The 22,974-nt window shown below is 38.2% G+C and overlaps 1 protein-coding gene across 1 annotated transcript in view; it reads left to right on the top strand.

The window, feature by feature from the left end:
- TAPT1 (transmembrane anterior posterior transformation 1) overlaps positions 1 to 17,420 on the top strand; it is a 52,912-nt gene extending 35,492 nt beyond the window's left edge. Inside the window, exons 8-14 of the mRNA XM_082482739.1 lie at positions 1,102 to 1,182; positions 2,044 to 2,153; positions 3,828 to 3,887; positions 5,312 to 5,380; positions 8,938 to 9,014; positions 12,479 to 12,639; positions 15,319 to 17,420. Of these exons, the coding sequence (XP_082338865.1) occupies positions 1,102 to 1,182; positions 2,044 to 2,153; positions 3,828 to 3,887; positions 5,312 to 5,380; positions 8,938 to 9,014; positions 12,479 to 12,639; positions 15,319 to 15,548 (788 nt within the window). The 3' untranslated portion in view covers positions 15,549 to 17,420. The remainder of the gene's footprint in view (positions 1 to 1,101; positions 1,183 to 2,043; positions 2,154 to 3,827; positions 3,888 to 5,311; positions 5,381 to 8,937; positions 9,015 to 12,478; positions 12,640 to 15,318) is intronic.
- Positions 17,421 to 22,974: the final 5,554 nt, after the last annotated feature.

Genomic DNA, 22,974 nt, shown 5'->3' with positions numbered 1-22,974 from the left:
AATCTTTATCAAGAAAGAGGACTATTTTATTAACATATTAGAAAACGTAGTAGCAAGTCAGAAGTTAAGTCCCTTCTGATGCTGGGAACCCTGAGTTGATGCAGCATCGGTCAGGCCACAGCATGCTGCAGAGCTCCTGTTATAGAATCGTAGAATGATTTAGGTTGGAAGGGACCTTAAAGATCGTCTGGTTCCACCCCCCCCGCCATGGGTGGGGACACCTCCCACTAGACTAGGTTGCTCAAGCCCCATCCGACCTGGTCTTGAACGCTTCCAGGGATGGGGCATCTACAACTTCCCTGGGCAATTTGTTCCAGTGCCTCACCACCCTCAGAGTGAAAAATTTCTTCCTGATATCTCATCTAAATCTACCCCCTTATGGTTTGAAGTCATTACCCCTCATCCTATCATGCCCTTGTAAAAAGTCCCTCTCCAGCCTTCTTGTAGGCGCCCTTCAGATACTGGAAAGCTGCTGTAAGGTCTCCCCGGAGCCTTCTCTTCTCCAGGCTGAACAACCCCAACTCTCTCAGCCTCTTTTCGTAGGAGAGATGCTCCAGCCCTCTAATCATCTTCGTGGCCCTCCTCTGGATCTGCTCCAACAGGTCTATGTCCTTCTTATGTTGAGGGCTCCAGAACTGGATGCAATATTCCAGGTGGGGTCTCACCAGAGCAGAGGGGCAGAATCAGCTCCCTCAACCTGCTGGCCATGCTTCTTTTGATGCAGCCCAGGATATGGCTGGTCTTCTGGGCTACGAGTGCGCATTGCTGGCTCACGTTGAGTTTCTCATCAGCCAATACCCCCAAGTGCTTTTCCTCAGGGCTGCTCTCAATCCATTTTCTACCCAGCCTGTATTTGTGCCTAGGATTGCCCCAGCCCACATGCAGGACCTTGCATTTGGCCTTGTTGAACTTCATGAGGTTTGCACAGGTTGGTTCATGGTGAGGTTCCCAACATTCCCTCCCCTCAAATATGATCAAATGATTTGTGGAAAAGATTTTCTAATCCAAGACTTAATGAATTATAGAACCACAGAATAAGCAGATATCTGTGTATGCAAATAAATGTTTCCTTGGACTTAACAGCTTATTTTTTTTAACTAGATATAAAAGAGAGGTTCACCAATTACGTGCTGCTACTAATTGTATGTCTAAGAAATATGGAACAGTTCTCATGGAATCCAGGTGAGTAAACTAGTAGAAAAATTAAATACAAAATGACAAATTCCTGTGCTGTCAATAACTGTATTATTTGCTTCTTTCCTCAGTCTGAAAGATGAGGGTAACCAGGACATTTAATTGATGAACCTTAATTTGTCATTCTCATTTTTCTATTTCTGGCTTTCTTGTAATAGTGACTCTGTCCTTTCTGCTAGAAGTGTATGCTGTTGTGCTGCAAACATGCATAGTTCTGTTTCAAGTAGTGTCTTGAATGATTTCTTCCCAGCACTTCCCTTTCCATGGAGTACACCGAGGTTGAAGAATCCCCCAGAGAATTTTATTTTGTGAGGCTAGTGAGATTGAAATTTGATAGAAGATTATGTAAAAATTTCCACTCATGATTTAATATAGATATACTTAGGATTTTAAGTACTGAGTAAAATTTGGATTTTATTTTATTAAAACTTTGTTTTAATGATTCTGAGCCCTGATCTGTGTGGTGTACTTTGCTTGAATGTTACCAGTCTACCTAAATTTTACCTTAAGCCTCTAAAACCACAGGTGCTTTTCTCTATTCCTCATACATACTGAACACCTACCTATCTAGTACGTGCAAAGGTTGTCTTCCTAGTAGAGATAAAGCATTACAAGGTAGAGCCTTTAGAACCTGATCCTAATTGCGATGTGATTGTATAGTACTGATAAGTTTCTAGAACAGCAATGGAATAAGTGAGAACTTGCACGCTACCTGCGGAGTGGTGATGTAAAGTTACAGACTCTTCAGGCTCTTGAGGATTTTTGACTGTTGAGCGAAAGTGTTATAATTTTTATTTGGTATGCTGGAGTCAAATTAAAAGGCCTAACTTGTTTCTTCTTGACCTTCAGATCATCTTTGGGTATTATTCCCAGATGTTTGCATGGTGGTTGCTTCAGAAATTGCGGTGGATATTGTGAAACATGCCTTCATAACAAAATTCAATGACATCACAGCAGATGTAGGTATCCTGTATGGAATGCTAAGTGCTATTTTAAGTTATTGGTTATTTTACTATTACTTTTTTAAATATTAAAATTTATTACAGTGCAGAAAATGTAAAAATTGTTGTTTTAATATATAGGATATCATTTCAGAAATCTCGGTAATTTCCTGATACAATATACTTCTGAGTATCTTTATAACATCTCTGCTTCTAGATTAGTAGTTCCAGATCTGTAAATTGTTGAAAGTGTTGTATAACAGTTCACATAATAACTACAATTCACACAACTGGAAGATCATTTTGTGAAGTGATTACTGGTTTAATTGAAAGATTTTGTTCTACAGTCTAGACAGAGCTTGTACCTTTTCCTAGCAGAATGGATTGTAGGTAAAAATTCAGGCTTTAGGAAAAACAGATGTGAGGCTGCTGAATCTCTGTTCTTGTGTGTGTGTTAAAGGTGAAATCAGAGATACATTTTTCCACTGTCCCTAGAGCACTAATGTGAAGTGGGTTATCTCGTTTCCTGCTCCTGAAATTTCTTAGGCCATATATATTATGCAGTCCCTCTTTTGAAATAGTAGATGAGGTTACTTTTTGTGTGGTGTGGCATGATACATTGGCCATTTGTCTTGCGTGTTGTGTGAATTCAAATGCAGTTGGTAAACTTATGAAGGGATGAGTTAGCACTTCTTCACTAATAAAACCACTTTTCAGGAAATGAGATCAGAACTTGGAAGCATCTTTAAAGTAACCACATTGTGCAGTGTGGAAACAAGTTTAATAGATGTACTTACAAGTTCCCTTATGCCAGAGGCATTACTTTCACATAGAGAGTGTGAAAGAGCAATAATGAAGTTATAATAGGCAAAAATGTAGCGTGCTTCAGTGTGCTGAAACAGCTGGAAGATGAGCGTAGTGGGTGATGATTTTGCAAGGTTTATTTAACAAACTTTGTATTTTTTGTGTGAAGTTCTAAAGATTTTCGGTTGCTAGGTCAGACTTCTTCAGAAGTTTTGAACACCTACAGTGCAAGTTGCCCTGCCACTTAACTTTAAAATAGGTGCTTGTCTGTCTTAGTATGCAAAACTGTTTCAAAGAGAAAGACAAACTTCATTCATCTTCTGATATGATTTGCCTTTTGCATGGCAACACTTGCTTGATATAGAAGTAAGCTTTCTCATTTGTTTAATTTGATTCCAGTGCTGCCTTTCATGTAGCTTAGAACAAATTATGAACTGTAAGAAAAAAGTAAACATGATTTCTCTTACTTTTTACTGAATTACATGATTTCTCTTACTTTTTACTGAATTACATGATTTCTCTTACTTTTTACTGAATTACATGATTTCTCTTACTTTTTACTGAATTACATGATTTCTCTTACTTTTTACTGAATTACATGATTTCTCTTACTTTTTACTGAATTACATGATTTCTCTTACTTTTTACTGAATTTGAGGATCTGATCCTCAAATTCAGTAAATGCTTTTAGCATGTTGTTTGTTGTGTATATAGACAAGTTACTTCATTGCAGAAGTATAGACTAGGGTGCAGTTAGATGTCAGAAAAACTGGCTTTGACTCCTTCAGCCTGTGTTTATAATATTTTTTACAGAAATATTAATATCTCTGTTTCTATAAAGTGTGATAAAAAATTAATCAAGCATCCAATGTGCTGGATTTTTTCCAGGTCTACAGTGAATACAGAGCCAGTCTTGCATTTGACCTTGTTAGCAGTCGACAGAAAAATGTAAGCCTGAAAATAAAGGCATTTTCTTGTATTAACTAACGTAATTTTAATGGGGGGTGAGGGGAGATATTGGAACAAATACTTAAAGAAAAACACAGAGAACTGTTATACACCTACCACACTTCTTTTGTTAATACTCCTACTACTCTGCTTTTTTTTAGTAACAAATAACAGGAATATTTTTTTGTGATTTATATTCTTATCTTTATCCAGTTTTTCACGTCAGTTCAGGCTTTATTTAAAATATTGTTGAGAAGTCTCTTCCAAATACACTTACAGTCAGGGGATGGTTATAACAACGTTGACATTTTTGAGATGTATGGGAAGTAAGTAAGCTTAACAGAATGTTCTTGAGATAGTTTTAAATTATTGTTCTTTTTGCTTTATTTTAACTGTGTTGGATCAAAATGCAATTTTCATTAGGAATTTATATTGTTTCTTCACAGACAGCGTGCACAGATGTGTAGGGATGTTTGTACTACGCACGTTAGCGTTGTGGCAATGGGTATTTATGGAATGCACAGACTGCTTGTGTTTTTCATTAGTACCATTTTTTGGAAGACTATTTACAGCACAGCTTTCCTGAATGAGTCTCGTACTTATTAGTGAGTGCTCTGGATGAGTGCTCTCACTATTCAATGAACTTTTATAATAATAATTTGTGTAGTTTTCTTGGGCATGTTTAATAGCTATTGCTAGGAATGCAGTAGTTACCCTTCATAACGAAGTTAGACACCTTCCATTACAAATAATTAGTTATTAATAATTTGTTAATTAAAAAAATGGTTTATTAGTTCTGAAAACTGCATTACTTTTCCTAAGGATCCTCTGTAGAAAATTAGTGCCTATACAATACTACCTGACTTTGGCATGACGTTCAATACTGCATGAAAGCTGTCATGCAGAGTAGTTGTGTTTTGAGAGTGCCAATGTAAACATATTTTCAAAATTATTTTAACACTGTTATACTGAGCCTAATTGTAGATGTTTGTAGAATGATTTAAAATTCCTAGTGTGATGTATAATTGTTCTTTTATCCCTGTTATGGATTTTTCTGTACAGTATTTGAGGATCAAAGTCAAATTAATACAAAAAGGTCTCTAAGCTAGTAATAATGTACAGATGAAATATCATAGTGCATTTGGATTAAGTGTCCTAATTGCTCTCGATTTAGAGATTGGTATTATACTCCAGTTACTCTTGATTTAGAGCACTGAAGCTAATCTTACTGGTCATGGTAGTATTACATCTTTGTCTGAGAGTACAGCTATCTGCATTTGAATTTCAAAATGTGAATAGGTACACTTTATACCAGTATAGTGCTTGTTAGCAGAAGTTGATTCTTATCTAGACGGTGTATCAAGCTAAAATAAGCTCATTCCTTTGCATAAATAGTTCATTATTCTTCCTCTTTTTTTTCCTAGGCGTATACAGATTATAGTGATTCAGTTTCCAGAAGAATGGGTTTCATTCCTCTTCCTCTGGCTGTTTTAGTAAGTTGTATCTTTCCTACCAGTTTTCTGTCAATAAGATCTCACTTTGAAAATATATGCCTCTGAGATAGCTAGCTCATTTTGATGTTTTGAGGATGAAGTGATAACCTTAAGTAAATGAAATGACGCTGCAGGGTTGAGTTAGCTTTTGGTATATCCCATACTAATTACGACTTTGCAAATGCGTTACTGTTTATCAGCCTTTCATAGAGAACTAAATATATATTAATTTTATCAAATTCATAAGCACTTGAACTGTAGCAGTGGAATGAAACTACATGTGTGCTTATTAGACACTTATTCCTTTTGGCAATTATCCTGTTCATTCATTCGGAATAGTCAAAGCAGCTGGTTGCCAGAAGGTTAACAGTAGTGTACTAGGGGTTTTTTGGGTTATTCATAGGAGTCCTTGTGGTTGTCCCTGTAATGGTATGCTTAATGACTCAGTTTTCTTTTATACGGAGCATTGTGCTTCTAAGCTGTTGTAGAATACATGATTGTGAAATAGTTGACCCTGTTACATGGACATGCTGCTATAAAATGTATCACTTCATTATTGGAATTGCGTCCACATGCTGTCTGTTCTGAATTAATTGTTGCAGAATGTTTTCTGTAAATAGCTGCTCTGATTTTCCCCATACACACATGAAGACAAGCAGTAGTTATCATAATACTGGGAATGTGTCCTTGGTTTGCCAGCAAAGATGCTAATTTATAACTTTCCTGGAAGAATATCAATATAAATTAACTTTTAAATCATAGAATCATAGAATTGTCTAGGTTGGAAGAGACCCTTGGGATCATTGAATCCAACCATCTACCCTACTCTACAAAGTTCTCCCCTATACCATATCCCCCAACACCACATCTAAATGTCTCTTAAACACCTCCAGGGATGGTGACTCAACCACCTCCCTGAGCAGTCTATTCCAATGCCCAACCACCCTTTCTGTGAAAAATTCTTTCCTAATGTTCAGTCTAAATCTACCCTGTTGGAGCTTGAAGCCATTCCCTCTTGTTCTGTCATTAATTACCTGTGAGAAGAGACCAGCACCAACCTCTCTACAGTGTCCTTTCAAATAGTTGTAGAGAGTGATGAGGTCTCCTCTCAGCCTCCTCCTCCTCAAACTAAACAGTCCCAGCTCCTTCAACTGCTCTTCATACAATTTGTTTGCTAGGCCCTTCACCAGCTTCGTTGCCCTCCTCTGCACTCGCTCCAGCACCTCGATATCTCTCTTGTATTGAGGTGCCCAAAACTGGACACAATACTCGAGGTGTGGCCTCACCAGTGCTGAGTACAGGGGTGCAATCACCTCCCTACTTCTGCTGGCCACGCTATTTCTAATACATGCCAGGATGCCATTGGCTTTCTTGGCCACCTGGGCACACTGCCAGCTCATATTCAGCCGCTTGTCAATTAGAACCCCCAGGTCTCTTTCTGCCAGGCAGCTTTCCAGCCACACCTCCCCAAGCCTGTAGCGCTGCATGGGGTTATTGTGGCCCAAGTGCAGGACCTGGAACTTGCCCTTGTTGAAACTCATACCATTGATGTTGGCCCAATGATCCAATCTATCTAAGTCTCTCTGTAGAGCTTCCCTATCCTCCTGGGAATCAACACTTCTGCTTAACTTGGTGTCATCTGCAAACTTGCTGATGATACACCCTATGTCCTTATCAAGATCATCAGTAAAGACGTCGAACAGAAATGGTCCCAACACTGAGCCCTGAGGCACACCACTTGTGACCAGCCACCAACTGGATTTAAATCCATTGAGCACCACTCTTTGGGACCTTCCAGTTAGCCAGTGCTTGATCCAGTGGATCGTATGCTCATCCAGGCCGTGCAAAGCCAGTTTTTCCACAAGAATTGTATGGGGGCAGTATCGAATGCTTTTTGAAAGTCCAGGTATACAATATCAACAGCCTTTCCCTCGTCCAATATGCTGGTAATCTTGTCATAGAAGGAGATCAGGTTCGTCTGGCAGGACCTGCCTTCCATAAACCCATGCTGACTAGGCCTGATCCCCTGGTTGCCCATTATGTGGGTTTTGATGGCACTCAAGATGACCTGCTCCATGACCTTCCCTGGTATCGAGGTTAGACTGACAGGTCTATAGTTACCTGGATCCTCCTTTTTGCCTTTCTTATAGATGGGTGTTACATTTGCCACCCCCCAGTCCATTGGGACCTCCCCAGTTAGCCATGACTTCCTGTAAATGAGGGAAAGCGATTTGGTGAGCACGTCTGCCAACTCTTTCAGCACTCTTGGGTGTAGCCCATCCGGTCCCATAGACTTGTGTGCATCCAAGCGGCATAGCAGGTCACTGATCTCTTCCTCTTTAATCGTGATGCTCTCATTCTGCTTCCCCTCCCTGTCTCCTAGCTCTTGAGGCTGGGTGCCCAGGGAACAGCCAGTTCCACTGCTAAAGACTGATGCAAAGTAGGCATTGAGCACCTCAGTCTTTTCCTCATCCTTTGTAACTATGTTAGTTACATAGTTAGTTAGATTAGGGAGATTTTCCCTAATCCTCTTTTTGTTATTAATGAATTTATAGAAACATTTTTTTATTATCCTTAACAGCTGCAGCCAGGTTGAGCTCTAGCTGCGCTTTGGCTCTCCTTATTTTCTCCCTGCATAGCTTCGCTACATCTTTATAGCCTTCATGAGACTTGCCCCCTCTTTTTCTTTTTTTGAGATCCAGCAAGAGATCCCTATTTAGCCAGGCTGGCCTCCTTCCCCGCCCACTTGTTTTTCGGCACATGGGAACAGCCTGCTCCTGTGCCTTTAAGTCTTCTTTCTTGAAGTATGTCCATCCTTCCTGGACTCCTGTATCCATAAAGGCATCCTCCCTTGTGTCATGTCATGTTCTCCCGTAGAGATGAGGGGAAATACTATTGACAGGCTTTGCCTAGTTTTTATCCAATATTTAAAACAAAAACTGTTAGAATCATGATTTCTTTTATAACTAAAGACATCCAGTGAGAATTCAATTGAAATACTTTTTTCAAGTTAATTGTGTTCTGATATGTTATCCTGTATAATGATAGGTTTAAAACAAATTGAAGTGCTTTGCTAGCTTGGAACCCTAACTGTGAAATACTGGAGTAAAACTGAGATTTCAGGATCATCTCTACTGAAACTGGGGATTCACAGGCCGAGTCCACAAAGCAATTTTGTATTTAAAACGTTAGCATAGTGTGAAACACTGATTCTGTTTTACTGCATCAGCATCTCTTGACATTTTCCTCAAAAATTGTTAACTCAGCTTCCAGCCCTTGACTTTTAGGGAGGGTTTTTTCACTTGTTATTCTACTTGGAAGTCAGTAGTGAAGGAAACATCAGACTGTAGTTTTGGCAAAGTTGCTAGTATAATACTTATTCAACCTAAAGTCTTGAACAGTTAGCACTACCAAGGGGAACATTAAAATAAGTTTCTGTTAATGTATATGTTTCTACTTTTGTCTTGAATTTACCAAGTAAGTAACATCTGTTAAAATATTCTATTAATAATTGTGTGCTATATGTTTAACTGTTTCAACTTTTATTCTTAAAACAGCTCATCAGGGTTGTAACAAGCTCAATAAAAGTACAAGGAATCTTAGCTTATGTTTGTGTTGTGCTGTTCTACTGTGGGTAAGTAAATGCAAAACTGAAAAGTATTTCTCATTATTTGATCAGATGTGTGAAAAATGCTTCTGTTGATACTTTTAGGTATAAGTGTAAACACAGTTTATGTTCAGTAGAACAAAAATGTAAAACGCTTATGCTTATAAACTGAAATTGAGAGTGCAGATTGGTCCTGAAGTACTTTAACTGCATTGGGGGATTATAGACCTCAATAAGTAACTTCAGTAATGAAAGTAACTAATAGAAAAATGATTGAAAGAATTTATGACAGACAAGTACCATACCTCTGCATAAAAGGGGAAATTGAATTCTAAGGAATGAAACTTTCTGTGAAAAGAACGAAAGATTCAGTATGCCAACAAAAACAAGCAGCTTAAGTGCTCTGGGCAGATCATGAATTCTCCTCTCTGGTAATTAAATGCAAGGTTTCTTCATGTTAGGAAACTGTTATATGGGGGGGGAGGAAGTAAATGCAAGGCTCACCTTTCTGAAGGGGGGGGGTGTCAGTAAATAATTTTAGTTAAGGAATATAATGTCCTATGGCAATTTGTTTTCCAAAACTAGTGATTTGTGAGTATTCCTTCACTGCCAAGTCAGTTTGTACTTGTGTTGTCCTTAACTTTTCACCAGTTGATACACGCTTCTGAGGAGCGTTTAGTTGTACTTCAAATCCAGTCTAGTTTGCCTGTCTTGAGGCACTTGCTTTAGACTGTATGGGGATGATTCCTTTTTTTCTAGGAAAGCTGCATACTGAACTGTGTCAGTGGTTGTTGTCTCTCAGTACTGATTAATATTGGAGTCCTAAAACTGATCATAAAGAATTAAGAGATTCAAATTACTGCAGCACAGAGAACCTGCCTACGGTATTGTGGGAATCTCTCTTCCAGTGCCCTACCAAGTTGTGTCTGTAACTGAAGGCAGCAAGATAGGGGAAGTAAAAGACTGGTTCAGCAGGTGCACTGGAAGAGAGGAGGCTGCTGTTGTACAATACGTTATGAAAAGAATGGGATTAGCACACATTTTTTTAAAATAGATAGTCTTCTCTCTAATCTGACCTTGATCTGCAAAAAAAGTAGAACTTTGTCTGATATGTCTAGTCCACGTCAGTGTAGAGACACATCTCTTTAGTGTCAAATAACTAGGACTTTGAGAGGACTTTGCATATAGGTGAAATATTAAAATATTAGCCATATTCCTCTGCACCATACTTCGATTTCTTCCTCAGCATACCACATGCTGTGCCCATGTTCTCCCTAAAGCCAGCTCTATAGAATTGAAAGCACCAGCCCCTGATCATCACATTCAAGCTGTGGCTTGTTCAGTACCTTCGTTCTGCTCAGTGGTTTTTCCTTTTTCCCCAATATATGTAGTATTTCCCTACATCTGCCATTCCACTGTTGCAGCCCAGTCCTGGATTTTTCCCTGTCTCTGTGGCTTGAAGGATGGAGGGCAGGAAGAAGTAATGTGATTAACTTGAAGGATTAAATGCTGCTTTTTGAAGGCATAGGTCACAAGAGTATTTTGGTTGATTTTATCCTTATTGAGAACTGAGAACAGATTTTTTTACTTCTGCCATAATCTTAGATTTGAAGCTAACTTACCTTTTGCATCTTTCAAGTAATTTGTGTTCTGAACATAAACTTCCGCTTTTCATCAGAATAGTGTAGCATAGATATGTGAGAAACAATTTAATGAAATCTGAAACAGTTAACTGAGCAAAGGATTCAGACTATAATGTGGAGGATGTCATTTTGCATTGATATTTCACAACTGTAATACTGTAAGTTATACTGTTAAAGGGTCTTGCCCAGAACATGAAACCCGAGTTTTCTTTTTCTAGGATTTTGAACAACTGCAAACTTACATTGTTGTTAGAAATTTGAGCCTGGGGTGGACTGGCAGAAAAGAATAAAGAGAATCGCTAGAAACTCTTGCATAATTTTCCATGAGAAGCTGGAACTGATACAGTAAAGTGTTGATTTATGGCCTTTTCAACTTCTGATCTCATTAAATCAGAGTCAAATCATGCTGTAAACACCTACTCTCAGAACAAAAGCCTGTTACATAAAAAGTGTATGGGGGGAAAAAAACCTCTAAAACTTATTAAAAATGGAGGCGAGCTTCTCAACTCTCAGAAACAAAATCTGTCCTGATAACCTAATAAAATTGTGAAGAATAATGGCTTTCATCTTGTATAAAATGATAACTTCTTTGTGGTTGCTTGGATACTAAAATGTCAGTTTCTTCTGAGTACTGAAAGTGGTCTGTTCTGCTCATTCTTCCATTTCTCTAAATTTCTTCTACGAGTAAATGTATTGCATAAATTTCCCTTAAAAGTGCAGTGTACTTTATTTTTCTGTTTGACAAGTTCTGATTACATTAATGCAGTGAGAGATAGTGAAGCTTCTGCTGAAGTGTGCTTGGGTCACTTTATGATTAAGCAGTTAGACCCATTCCATGGATTTTAATCTGTGAACATTCACTCCATCTTCTTTTTAGCCTGTTAGTGATGTACATAATAAACAGATTTTCAGAGAGTGGAGAATAATTTTAGAGTCTGCATTTGGTTCACTTCTGTTACATAGATTGATTTGTGTGGAGAGTAATTATATTCATCCTACAGAGAATAGATCACTGCTTCCTTGTTGTTCTGTAGTGAGCCTTCCCCTGCTTCACCTCTGCTTTCACCTCTGGAGTGGACATTGGTCTGCATGTTGTATAGCACTAGTAATGGAACTTAGATTTTACAAAGCTCATTTGAGTTTTAAATCTAAAAGCACTTGATGGCAGATGAGACCTTCCTGTTCTTCAAATGAGAAGACGGGTACAAAAGGAACTTCAATGATTTGCTGAAGTTTGTGCTGCAAATTAGTGACAATAGAAAAGGAATCTGCCATCAACTGGACTATGCTATGATGGTGATGCAGTGCTGCCTCTTTGGATTTGTTGAGTTTTATGGACTGTCTCTTGTGATGTATAAAAGGACTTTTTATGATTAGTCTGTAATTAGTGAAAGATAGATTTATTTGCTTTCTTGTGGTTCGAAGCCCTAGTGTTCCTTGGCTGGGCACGCTTAAAGCTACAACTTTAGCAGTAGTGCATTTAACTTGGACTTGCACTGTTGAGGGCCCTTTTTAGTTCTGTGTTAAATACGTGATGTATTAAATGGCTGCTTAACTGTCCTTGTAGTCCTTTTGTTAAGCTATGATAAAACTTGATGTTTTTCTCTAGATCCCTTCTGGAAAAAAAAATAAATAGAAAATTTAAGCATTTAATCTGAAACAAATTGTTGAGAAAAGGAAGTTACCTTTTGATCTTGCTATTGAAGGGATTTAATTTGTTAGCTAATCCTTCCAAGACAGGAGTAACCAAATGCAATTATTTTAATATGAATAATTGCAGTATGAATAATATACAATTATTTTAATACACTAATGCAAATATGTAAATAAATCCTTTTATTTTTTCAGCTTAATATCTCTAAAAGTCCTTAACAGTATTGTATTGCTGGGGAAGTCATGTCAATATGTAAAGGAGGCAAAAATGGAGGAGAAATTATTCAATCCTGTCTTGACTGCCACCCCAGGGAAGACGGCTGGCAAACAGCAAAGCATGTTTAAATCTTCCCAAGGTAAGCCTAACTGCCTTGTTTTGTTTTCAATTGTAAGGAAAATTGCTTTCAGACTAAATTTAATATTAAACCAGATGTATGACATTGTTTGCTGCACAGTAGCTCTGTTGGTAGACCTTAATTGTACCATGTCACAGCTGTGAGCACAAGTCTGTAAATGTAATAGAATTTATTGCTTTTAGTTCATGCATCTTTTGGTTATAAATACCTCTCTGATAAGATCCTGCCCTGATATGTGGAGGTATAGAAACATTAGAACAGCAGCACACATATTTTGTTTGAAAATAGTCATCGTAGGTTGGAAGGGACCTTTAAAGATCATCTGGTCCAATCCCCTCTGCCATGTCACTACACAAATAGGTAAATATTTACACATCCTGTCTGGCACTGCTGAAGTTTAATAAGGTAACAATCTATGCATTTCTTATGGAAATTAATGTAAAACATGGCACACAATAGATGTAATTACTTATAATTGTCATTAACACATGAATGAAAAGCTTTATGAAATCCAAATAGGAATTTCAGCTGGTGTCTGCTTGCTTCATTTCAAGTCTATGCGGCAGGGTTTTCTCGTATGGGTCCTCAGCATTGGCAGTTAATATGTAATTGGAATGGGGCATTATTATATTGCTGTGACACGTTATGGAAGGAAACAGAAACCTTCATTGTTCCAGCTAACTGAATTGGATTGTGTATCTTCCTCTGCGAGAAGCTCAATGAAAGCCCTAGAGAACTTAACAGTGAGGCTTTATTGTGTTCACTCTATTGCTTGCCAAAGACTTGAACAGCTTGAAATGTAAGGTGCTTATTAGTCGTCATAATGTCTCGCCAGCAATAGTGGAGTTAAGAATCTGTCAGTGTTTCAGTCATAAATCTCTTGCCTGTGTCAAATCAAATCATGCAGAAACTTGGTGCAGACGTTTATTTTTAAATAGCTTACGTTCGTAAATTTGGTTTAGTTTTATCATGAAAGAATACAATATGAACTGATCTGAATACCTTTTCCATTTCATTAGACAACTATCATAATAAAGTTTTACTAAAAGATTCTAGTACTACACTTCTATATGAGACTTAATAAGCTGTACTTACTTAGATTGACCCTTAAACTTACAATAAATAAGTCCGAAGACTATTTTTAGCTGAAGCAGCAGCAATTTTACCAGGTCAGTCAGCAGAGATGCTTATTTCCTCTAATCAAAATATTTTGGTTTAAAAAGTAGCAATCAAAAAGCTTTTGCTGATTTTTATTTAGAATATTTCTAACTTCATTGGTGATGAAAAAGCTCAATTTTTAACAGTTCTTCAGGCTTTTTTTTATACCTTTTAATAGCTCGCTATTTACTAGAAACCTCAATTATGTGAAATTATGATTTTTACCTTCCCCAGCTTCTGTGTGTCTGCATTATTACTGCTGGGCTCTGCAATATTGATTAATCCTTGTGCCCCACTTACCAGTTTTTTTTCAATACAGTCTCTCAACCCATCTCTTACTAGGATGAGGGTGAGAGAGTTAATCTGGTCTGCTTTCTATCATACAATGTGAGTCAATTTATTTTCTTAAGAGTTTCTGCCTCATCCTCAAAAAGAGTTTAAAATTTTGAAGGATAAAATTTTATACTTGCTCTTCAAGGATGGAACTTCTAATTACTGATAATCATTTGTAGGCTGACCAGCTTTCTCTGGAAGCTGCTGGGTTAGAAAATACCTTTGTAATGATGTTCTACAATTAGCATTACTTGTCTCCTTTCTCGATGCAAGTTTAGTACCTTTGACTTGCATAAGACTGTAGAAAGTAATCCATCTACCTTCAAGTAGTAGTTGGTATACTGCGAAGAGCTGATATACTGAAAGAAGTTTTTGGAGTAATTTCGATAGTACTGTCGTTTTGACAAATAATGTTCCCTTTGGCTGGTCTGCAGTACTCCACATTAGTCAGATGTTTCAGGTTCCTTTAAAAATGGTAACTCAGTCTTTACAAGGAGATAGTAAGTAAGAAAAATGTATTTCCTTGTCATTTGCTTGTGCGTTTTAATTCTTTAAATGTTTTAACAAAGTGTGGAAACAGTACATGGATACTACTTACAAATATCTTAGGTTAATGGAGCCAGTGTTCAATTCGGCTGAAATAAGAGGCATGAATAAAACTAGACATCTTTAATAGAATTGCTTTAGGAGCCAGTGCTATTAAAGTGTGTAGCAGTGCATGAGTCATTTATTAGCTGTCCCTAGAGAAGCCAGGTTTATTGTACATATGTAGAGGTTTAGGCACATCTAGTTCCTGCTACAGAGATTCCTTTTCTTCAGTTCAATAGAAAATATTTGTGTGATTCACATAGTGACTGTCAAAAATCTTTTTGCCTAAGCCAACAAAAATGAGTATGTAAACTAGAAGAATGTAGTTTATGTCCTAATATCTGCTGCTTATGCTCTTGCTCATTATCTGAAATTCTGTAGAATTCATTTTCTATCCTTTACCAAATTAGGAAAGGAAATATCTTATGGTAAAATGAAGAAGAGGTAGTGGCTTCCACAAAGGATTCTTCTGTTGCTTCTGCTGGTTTGATGTAGCACACTTTTTCAGGACAGCTTTGGAGGAATCTGGATGTTATAGATGCATCAGTATGTCTGTGTTAAATTAATGATGATCTTTGTAATTGTCTTCTGTTCAAACAGGAATTTCCACAGATGAAAATGGATCTACATCAGTTACCAGTCAACCTGTGCATCAGAAGGAGAACACGCCGTCTTTACTTGTAACAAGCAATTCTGATCAATTTCTGACAACTCCTGATGGAGAAGAAAAAGATATAAGCCAAGACAGTTCAGAATTAAAACACAGGTCTTCAAAGAAAGACTTGTTGGAGATAGACAGGTTTACTATTTGTGGAAACAGAATTGACTAAGATTTTTTTTTTTTTTAAAATCGATGTGCTAAGGATACTGAGCTGTTGGGACAGCAGACGCTACCGGAATGGACAGTTGCCAAAAAAGGCACATAAATATTTATTTAAAAACTTAAATTATTAATGGCAAAAAATATAAATTTCTTTCTACAAGTAACTTGACTTGGTATCTGGTCAGGTCAAGTAAGTGATCTTTAACTTGCGTCTTGGAAAATGTGGATTGTGAGTCTCTAGCCCGGTGGCAGAGCTGCAGTATCACTTTTCTGGAAAATAGACTGGAAAAAAAATCATAATCCTGTTCTGCGTTATGAAACCATGCTTCCAGAACATACTACTTCTCATGAAGGTTTCTCCAGTGTAAGGATATTCCTGGAAATGTATGACAACTTGACCGGGAGCTTGCCTTTCCAGTTACCTTGTTTTGTTAAACATCTGCAAGCAGAATTCAAAACTTGTGCTTATATCAACAAACACATAAAGCATTGGTACATAAAACAGTAAGTCAAGACAGTTATTCTTGTCAACAAAAGTCTTTTCAAAATGTATCATGAAAATCTTGTAATCAGAATAAAATTTTGCCTTTAAATGAAAGACCTACTGCATACTATTTTATCTAAATACTAAACACCAAGGAAAGATCACTGTAAGGAAGGTTCTGCTTAACTGGGCAAATATGAAGCATATTGTGTTGTGTGTCCTACAAGGCCAAACTATTTATAAAATTATTTTTTAAAGCTGAGGATTTTTTGTCGCTGTAGGAAATAATAATAAAGAGGCACTTCTATATGTCGAGGAAAGGCAGTGTTAATTGCAGCAAGCAAGTGTTGTGTTGGAACTGTACGTATGGCATTACCGTAGCAGAAAAGAATATTGCACTGCATTTTGGGTTTAACTGATAAAAATCACATCTGTGTATTAACTTGCCTATAAAAGCTCATACTGACAATCAAATCATAATTATCCGTTTTAATTGGTTGGCTTTAGCCAAGCTTAAATAGATGGACTAGATGTATAAAGATCACTTAAGCATTAGGATGCATCTTAATTTCTGGTGTGAGATGCAGTTGTGGGAGAATTGATGAGAAAGATGGTTTGGAATCCTCAGACCAAGAATGGAATAAATTTGAGCTCAAATCTTAGGCTGGAGACTTACATCAGAAGAGACCCTTTAGTTTATGGTAAATTCTTCCTATATTGTTGTTAAAATGTGGCATTAACTTCAAATGCCTTTCAGAAGGAAGCACCAGTTTCACTTTGTAAGGGAAAGTATCTGTGCCGAACAAATGAAAACAAAATTTGCTCTTTGGTAATTTCATAATTTGTCAGAGTGGGAAAGCCAAAGTTCATCTGCTTTGTGAACATGTAAAAGTTTAATGTATATGCTAATCCTTGAAGCTTGCAGGACTACAGTAATATGGCAAGTGGAGACAGTTGGACAGAGTTATGTATCTGAGCAGACTTGGTAATGAGACAGCTTTGCCATACAGGTTTGCGTAGTCTGCTCTGGTGGGAACTTCTTGCTGCAGTCTTTCACCCTCTCCTCTCCCATCAAGAGTAGCTGGAGTAACAGACAAAATCTGTGGTTACTGTTCAGGGATGATACTAAAAAGAAGAGGACTTTTGCTGGGGAAAAATCTGAAAATCGTTAATTTTTGATGTATTTTATACTAATTGGATATGTTCACACATTGAAATTCAGATTATCTGTCAATTTGGTGTATCTTATTTTGAATTATTTAGCACTTGCTAAAGAAAGCTTGGAATTGCTTTCATTTATTTTTTTTTCTGTTGAATGACATTCTGTATCAATTTTATAAGTGCATCTTGTGTGAAACTCAATAAAATTCAATTTTGTAATATTTGTTTAAAAAAGGAGAAGTACAGCGTCGACATTTCTTTCTTAGTATTCAGAATTGGTGACCTTGCAATGTATTTATGGTATTAAATTCCCATTTCCATTAAGAGTCTTACAAATGTGAGACACGAATGTACATAGGAACTGGGTTATCAATGGCTTTACTTCTGATTTATTTCTGTAGTAGTTGGTTATTGCCATGTGTAGGGAGAAGGGATTGATGCCAAGCTACTCCTAATTTGTTTTTTAAAGGCAAAACCCTTGTAAATGAAAAAATACTATGTCTTGAGGGAGTTGTAATTTATGTAGTCAGTTACTGCAATTGCACTAGTTACACCTTCACAGTAAAGCGGAATGTAACTGCAGTATAAGCTTAGGCAAAGCCTTTCCTGAGCACGTGACGGTAACAGTGAAAGGGCAATGGCGAACTCAAGTCCAGGTCCTGGCCCAGATACTTGTCTTGAGGCTGAGCACCTCCGTTGCCTTGTTTCTGCACTTGAATTGTGGTAGTTAGATCTAAAGCAGTATGGCTGGGCTTTGGGATATGGCTGTTACATCTCCCTTTGTTGTGTAGGCATAACTTTGTTGACTTGACGGATCACAATAATTCAGAGGTATACCTGAGGCACTGCTTATAGAGGGCACTGTGAATGCAACACTTTCCCTTGAGCTCTCTGAAAGTCTGGTAGGGGCGCAAGTGGGCATGAAATTTCATTTTTTTTATCTTGCTCCAAGCTCTCGAATTGTTCTCATGGTTTTGTTCCTGATGAATAGCGATTCCTTCAATATCTAGCAGTGCATCTTTAATGAAAGGGCACAGCTTCTTCTCTGACCCTGGGTGGTCCTCTCAGAACTCTGGAGGTGGCTGAGGGGGAACAAACCACAAAACAAAACAAAAAAAACTCAACATCAACAAATTTCTCATCTATAGATAGTCTTTTATTTCTTTAGGTTTTCTCAAAAACCTGTCTTAACAGTGAAATAAATAAGAGAGTCAGAAGTTAAGTAGTGAATAAATTGAGTTCTTCAATTCATAAATCCCTCCAAAACCAAAATCTCGGCACCTCTGATGCAAGCAGTGGTACTTCAACTAAAGTCACAGTTGCCAAATTAATTCCAAAAGCACACACTGAGTACAGTGTATATTCATAATTAGTATTATTCATTATGCGAGCATTAAGGAACAACTGTGTTTTCCATAGGATTATTTAATTACCCTTTAGAAGCCTTTCGGATGTTTATCAGCTGAGCAGATTTTCCCCTCAAGCAAAGTAGTTTTACAATCACAAGTACTCTGTTCATTTACTTGGCCTCTTAAATTAGAGTGAATTTGTTGGAACTTTTCAACTTTGTCTCGGTTTTTTGTGGTGCAAAATTTTCTGTATTCTAAGTATTCATTTAGAAGTCAGTTTTTGCAAGTCAGCATAGTTCTTAGGGTCACTTGTAAAGCCAGTGTTTGCCCAGTTGTGGTTACTACACCAGCTCAGCTGTTGGGCTGCAATTCTGAATCTATTCGGTGGTGGTAAGCATGGATGAATGCAACTTAATTATAGCACAAATGTAAATCAAACTATGTGAAACTCCTGAAACATTGCAACATTTTGTCTAACAAACCGGGCTACTCCATCGTGAGTAAACTAGGAGTTGTACCGACTGTGTCAGTCTTGGGTAATCAGGGCTTCAGAAATGCTCTTCACAATTGCTAAACAAAGTTTGCTCTTAAAACTTCTTCAGAGTAATTGCTCGTTCTTAGAAATTTGGACTCTGTTACTTTTGCTGGCTCCAAGGAAGCAAATAGTTTGGTGTAAGTACTGCGCAGCTAGCAAAGGGGGCTGTGACAAACGCTGTGAAAGCAGTGCAACGAGACCAACTGTATCTCATGGAAGTTTTTCTGCATATAGTGGTATGAGATGCTTAGACCATGAAGGCTGTCAAAAACACCTAATGTGTCATTTCTGTATGTCTCTTTAGGAGAATAGTATCTTTCGTGAGCCATGCCAGCTAAGCCTGAGCCTAGCTACACTTTTTTTAGGACTTAAGTATCTGCTAAACTCGTGATTTAGAAAAAAAGCTGCCAGCAGAGGAGTTGTAACATGGATCATTAATATGTAATACTAAAAAACACTTTTGTGAGCTCATAGCTGTAATAATGGAAAAATCCAAAATGATAATAGGTTTTTAAAAATATTTCTGTTTTGCCTAAGACACTGTTACTGTGTTTGCAATGAAATAATCTCAGATTTTAAAATCTGCGCTTACTGTAAATACGCTGCCCACCTGTACCTCACAGCTGCCGCTTTAGGCCGTGTAGGCTGTCATTTCTTCCATTCGTTTGCTGCTTTCAACTAGAGTAATGCTATCAAGCAGAGCCAAGGTTTCACTGTTAATTGGAGGCAGTTCTGTCTTACAGCCGGACTGTAGAAAGTGTTGAGTGTCCGGGGGAGAGAGGAGTCGACTCTGTCAGTACAAAGCTGTGGCTTGCAGCAGCACTACCTTGGGTTCTAATATTTTCAGGTTGACTTTGCTGCAGTTCTGTTGTAAAATTTGCTAAAATAAATCGTGCATTGAACAGGCAAACACATTGCGTGTATAATACATTATATTGTTTTTACTACTTTCATGCTTTTGTATCAGAAATTACTTTGATGTGAGAGTGATGTTGCAAGTTAACTATATTTTTAATAGAGCATTTTTTGGTGTTCAAGGAAGGCTCAGGTTTTATGTCGATGCTTCTTCCCACCCATGCTCGGTTTGTTGGCCAAAAGCAGTAATAAGTTTCTGTGTGTGTTGACTGCTTTGAGTATCAGAAAGAGTTATGTTCCTGTTTGCCCAGTCCTCATAGATGCTTCTACCTGCTGTTCCTGTTGAAAATTAAGTAAGTATCAAGGTACTTTAGGAATCACTTGCTTGATGCTGACAGTTTAAAATAGGTAACTCAGAGGAGTGAAATTGTGGAGCCTGGGGAAGTGATGTCTGATTTACTGAGAAGCGTGGCAATGAAATTTAAAACCAGCATTGGACAGCACGTTGTTCAGCTCCGTACACTACATGGAAGCGGGAAGGTATTTGAGTTGATGCTAGCAAGTGCAATCCTGGTGACAGGACTGACGGTCAGTCCAAAATTTTCCTGCAGATCTGATTTAAACTTGACGTTCTTGTTAAAGGCAGCAATCTAGCCGGCGGCCAACTTCTTTCTATAGCCAAGGCAGCAGGAGCTGTGCTAAAGTAGTCTGTTCTGGAAACTGTTCTTGAAGTACCACGTGTATATGTGTCTGACCTCGAAGCCATGGGACCTTGTTTTCAGGTCAGCTCCCACTCTGTGCCCATCAGACTCCTGCAAGGCATAGCTGTAATTAAAATCAATCTGGCATTGAGGCGTGGCAGTAGCTGCTGATTGGAGACAATGTCCTTAATGCAGTAGCAGTGAACCCACCTATTAGGCCGATCTAAAAATTTGAGTTGTCTTTAGTTACTTAAAATTACTTTGACATTAGAGGTGAGCGAATTCTGCTCCAGCTGAGGTGACGGCTTATGGTGCTTATTCTGCCATTCTGTGACCGCGTGCTGTTTTGCCTCCATGTGGGCAGGAGTAAATTCTCTAGCTAGTTTTTGTGCTAGACCCTCATTTCTTAAAAGCAGGGACCAAAGCCTCCGTGTATATTTAATAAGTGACTCTTTACAGTAGATGTTCTGTTAATGGCATGAGTCATTTTGTGGAATTGATTTACCTGCTTTGTACATCTTATGTTCAAAACGGCAAATTGCGTGAGGTTCAAGGTTCAAAAGTTTCAGCTTTTGATCTGAATACACATAATTTCTTTTATTGCTATTTATTTAATTGATTTGACAACTCTAGTTTCTAAAACATTATAATTCTAGTAGTCCCAGTTTTCAGTAATGTGGATTTTTGTCCCAAGGGACCTGAGGGCGTTAAGTGTGCCGAGCTCCTGATTTGCTAACCAAACTGCAAACCCTAAGAAACAAAAATACAAGCTCCGTAGTTTCACATAACCACTGTAAGCAGCAAGATAATCTCTGCTTTATCTCTGGTGTGAGCAGTCTGTGAGAGCAGGAGGGGCACAGTAAGAGACCAATACACAATATACTCAGTTTGCAGATCTTACAGTTTACCTGTAAATTCTCATTACAGTTTAAACACCAAGGAAATGAGCTAGATCTTAAATCTGTTCTCCTTGCTGTCATTTTGAATATGTCAAATCGTCGTTGTTTATTCTACTGTTCCATCCATCTGCAGCTTTTTTTTTTTAAGGACTAAAGACTGACTAAATCTTGTCTGTAGAGGAATTTAACTGAGAAGGGAAGGGCTCTTGGACTACTAAAAAATGTTGGTTGTCTTATTTTTATAGTAATTACCTTTTCTTCCTCTGAAGACAATACCTGGCTTTGGGTTTGCCATAATATTCCAAGTAGCTGTCAGCAGCCTGTGGTGACTAGTGAGATGGATATCGAATTATCAGCGTTATGATTTCACTACTGGATAATACGAGTACGAGGACACCTGGTAACCTTCAAACACAATCCTGCAACAGCTATAAACCATAACTCCCTAATTAACAAGAAGCTGTGGCCTAAAAGCCACATGAAACCTGTTAATTCTGTTTAGCATATTATGGAGCATTTGAAAGTCTTTCCTCGTGTCTTGAAGAGAAATTGTTCAGGATAATGTTTTCCACAGAAAAAATAATCAGGGATTTTCTACTTGTGCCCACCGTGGGGTAATGCTCAACAGATGGGCTTCTAAAGCCTGTGTCGCTTATATGGTTGCTAATGATCTAGAAATAATGTATATATGATTTTATTTGTATAAATGGAAAAAAAAAAAAAGGAGGGGAGGGGCTCATAAATAACTTCGGGGGGAGGGGAAGAATTGTCTGCAAATGTATCATAGAATCATAGGGTTGGAAGGGACCTCTGGAGATCATCTAGTCCAACCCCCCTGCCAGAGCAGGGCCACCTTAGAGCAGGTTGCACAGGAACGCGTCCAGGTGGGTTTTGAATGTCTCCAGAGATGGAGACTCCACCATCTCCCTGGGCCGCCTGTTCCAGTGCTCTGCCACCCTCAAGGTAAAGAAGTTCCTCCTCATGTTTAGGTGGAACTTCCTATACTCAAGTTTGTGCCTGTTACCTCTTGTCCTGTCACTGGGCACCACCGAAAAGAGCCTGGCCCCATCCTCCTGGCACCCACCCTTTAAGTATTTATAAGCATTGATCAGGTCCCCCCTCAACCGTCTTTTTTCCAGACTAAAGAGACCCAATTCCCTCAGTCTTTCTTCATAAGAGAGGTGCTCCAGTCCCCTAATCATCTTGGTAGCCCTATGCTGCACCCTCCAGCAGTTCCCTGTCCTTCCCAAGCTGGGGAGCCCAGAACTGGACATATGTAGAACTTCATACATGAAGGGTAACAGTAGAAATAACATGCATTTGGGTGCATGTTTCCCAAGATACATTTGTGTATGTTTATGTGGTAGGGACAAAGTAGGGTAAAGTCTTCTGTGGTGGTGTTGTCAATCCACACTCCTAAGCTGTGCCGTTTTGAGACTTTGTCAGCCT

This window comes from Vanellus vanellus, assembly GCF_965231255.1.
Source record: "Vanellus vanellus genome assembly, chromosome: 4".
Classification (NCBI taxonomy): domain Eukaryota; kingdom Metazoa; phylum Chordata; class Aves; order Charadriiformes; family Charadriidae; genus Vanellus; species Vanellus vanellus.
This window is presented reverse-complemented; position numbering and strand designations above follow the sequence as displayed.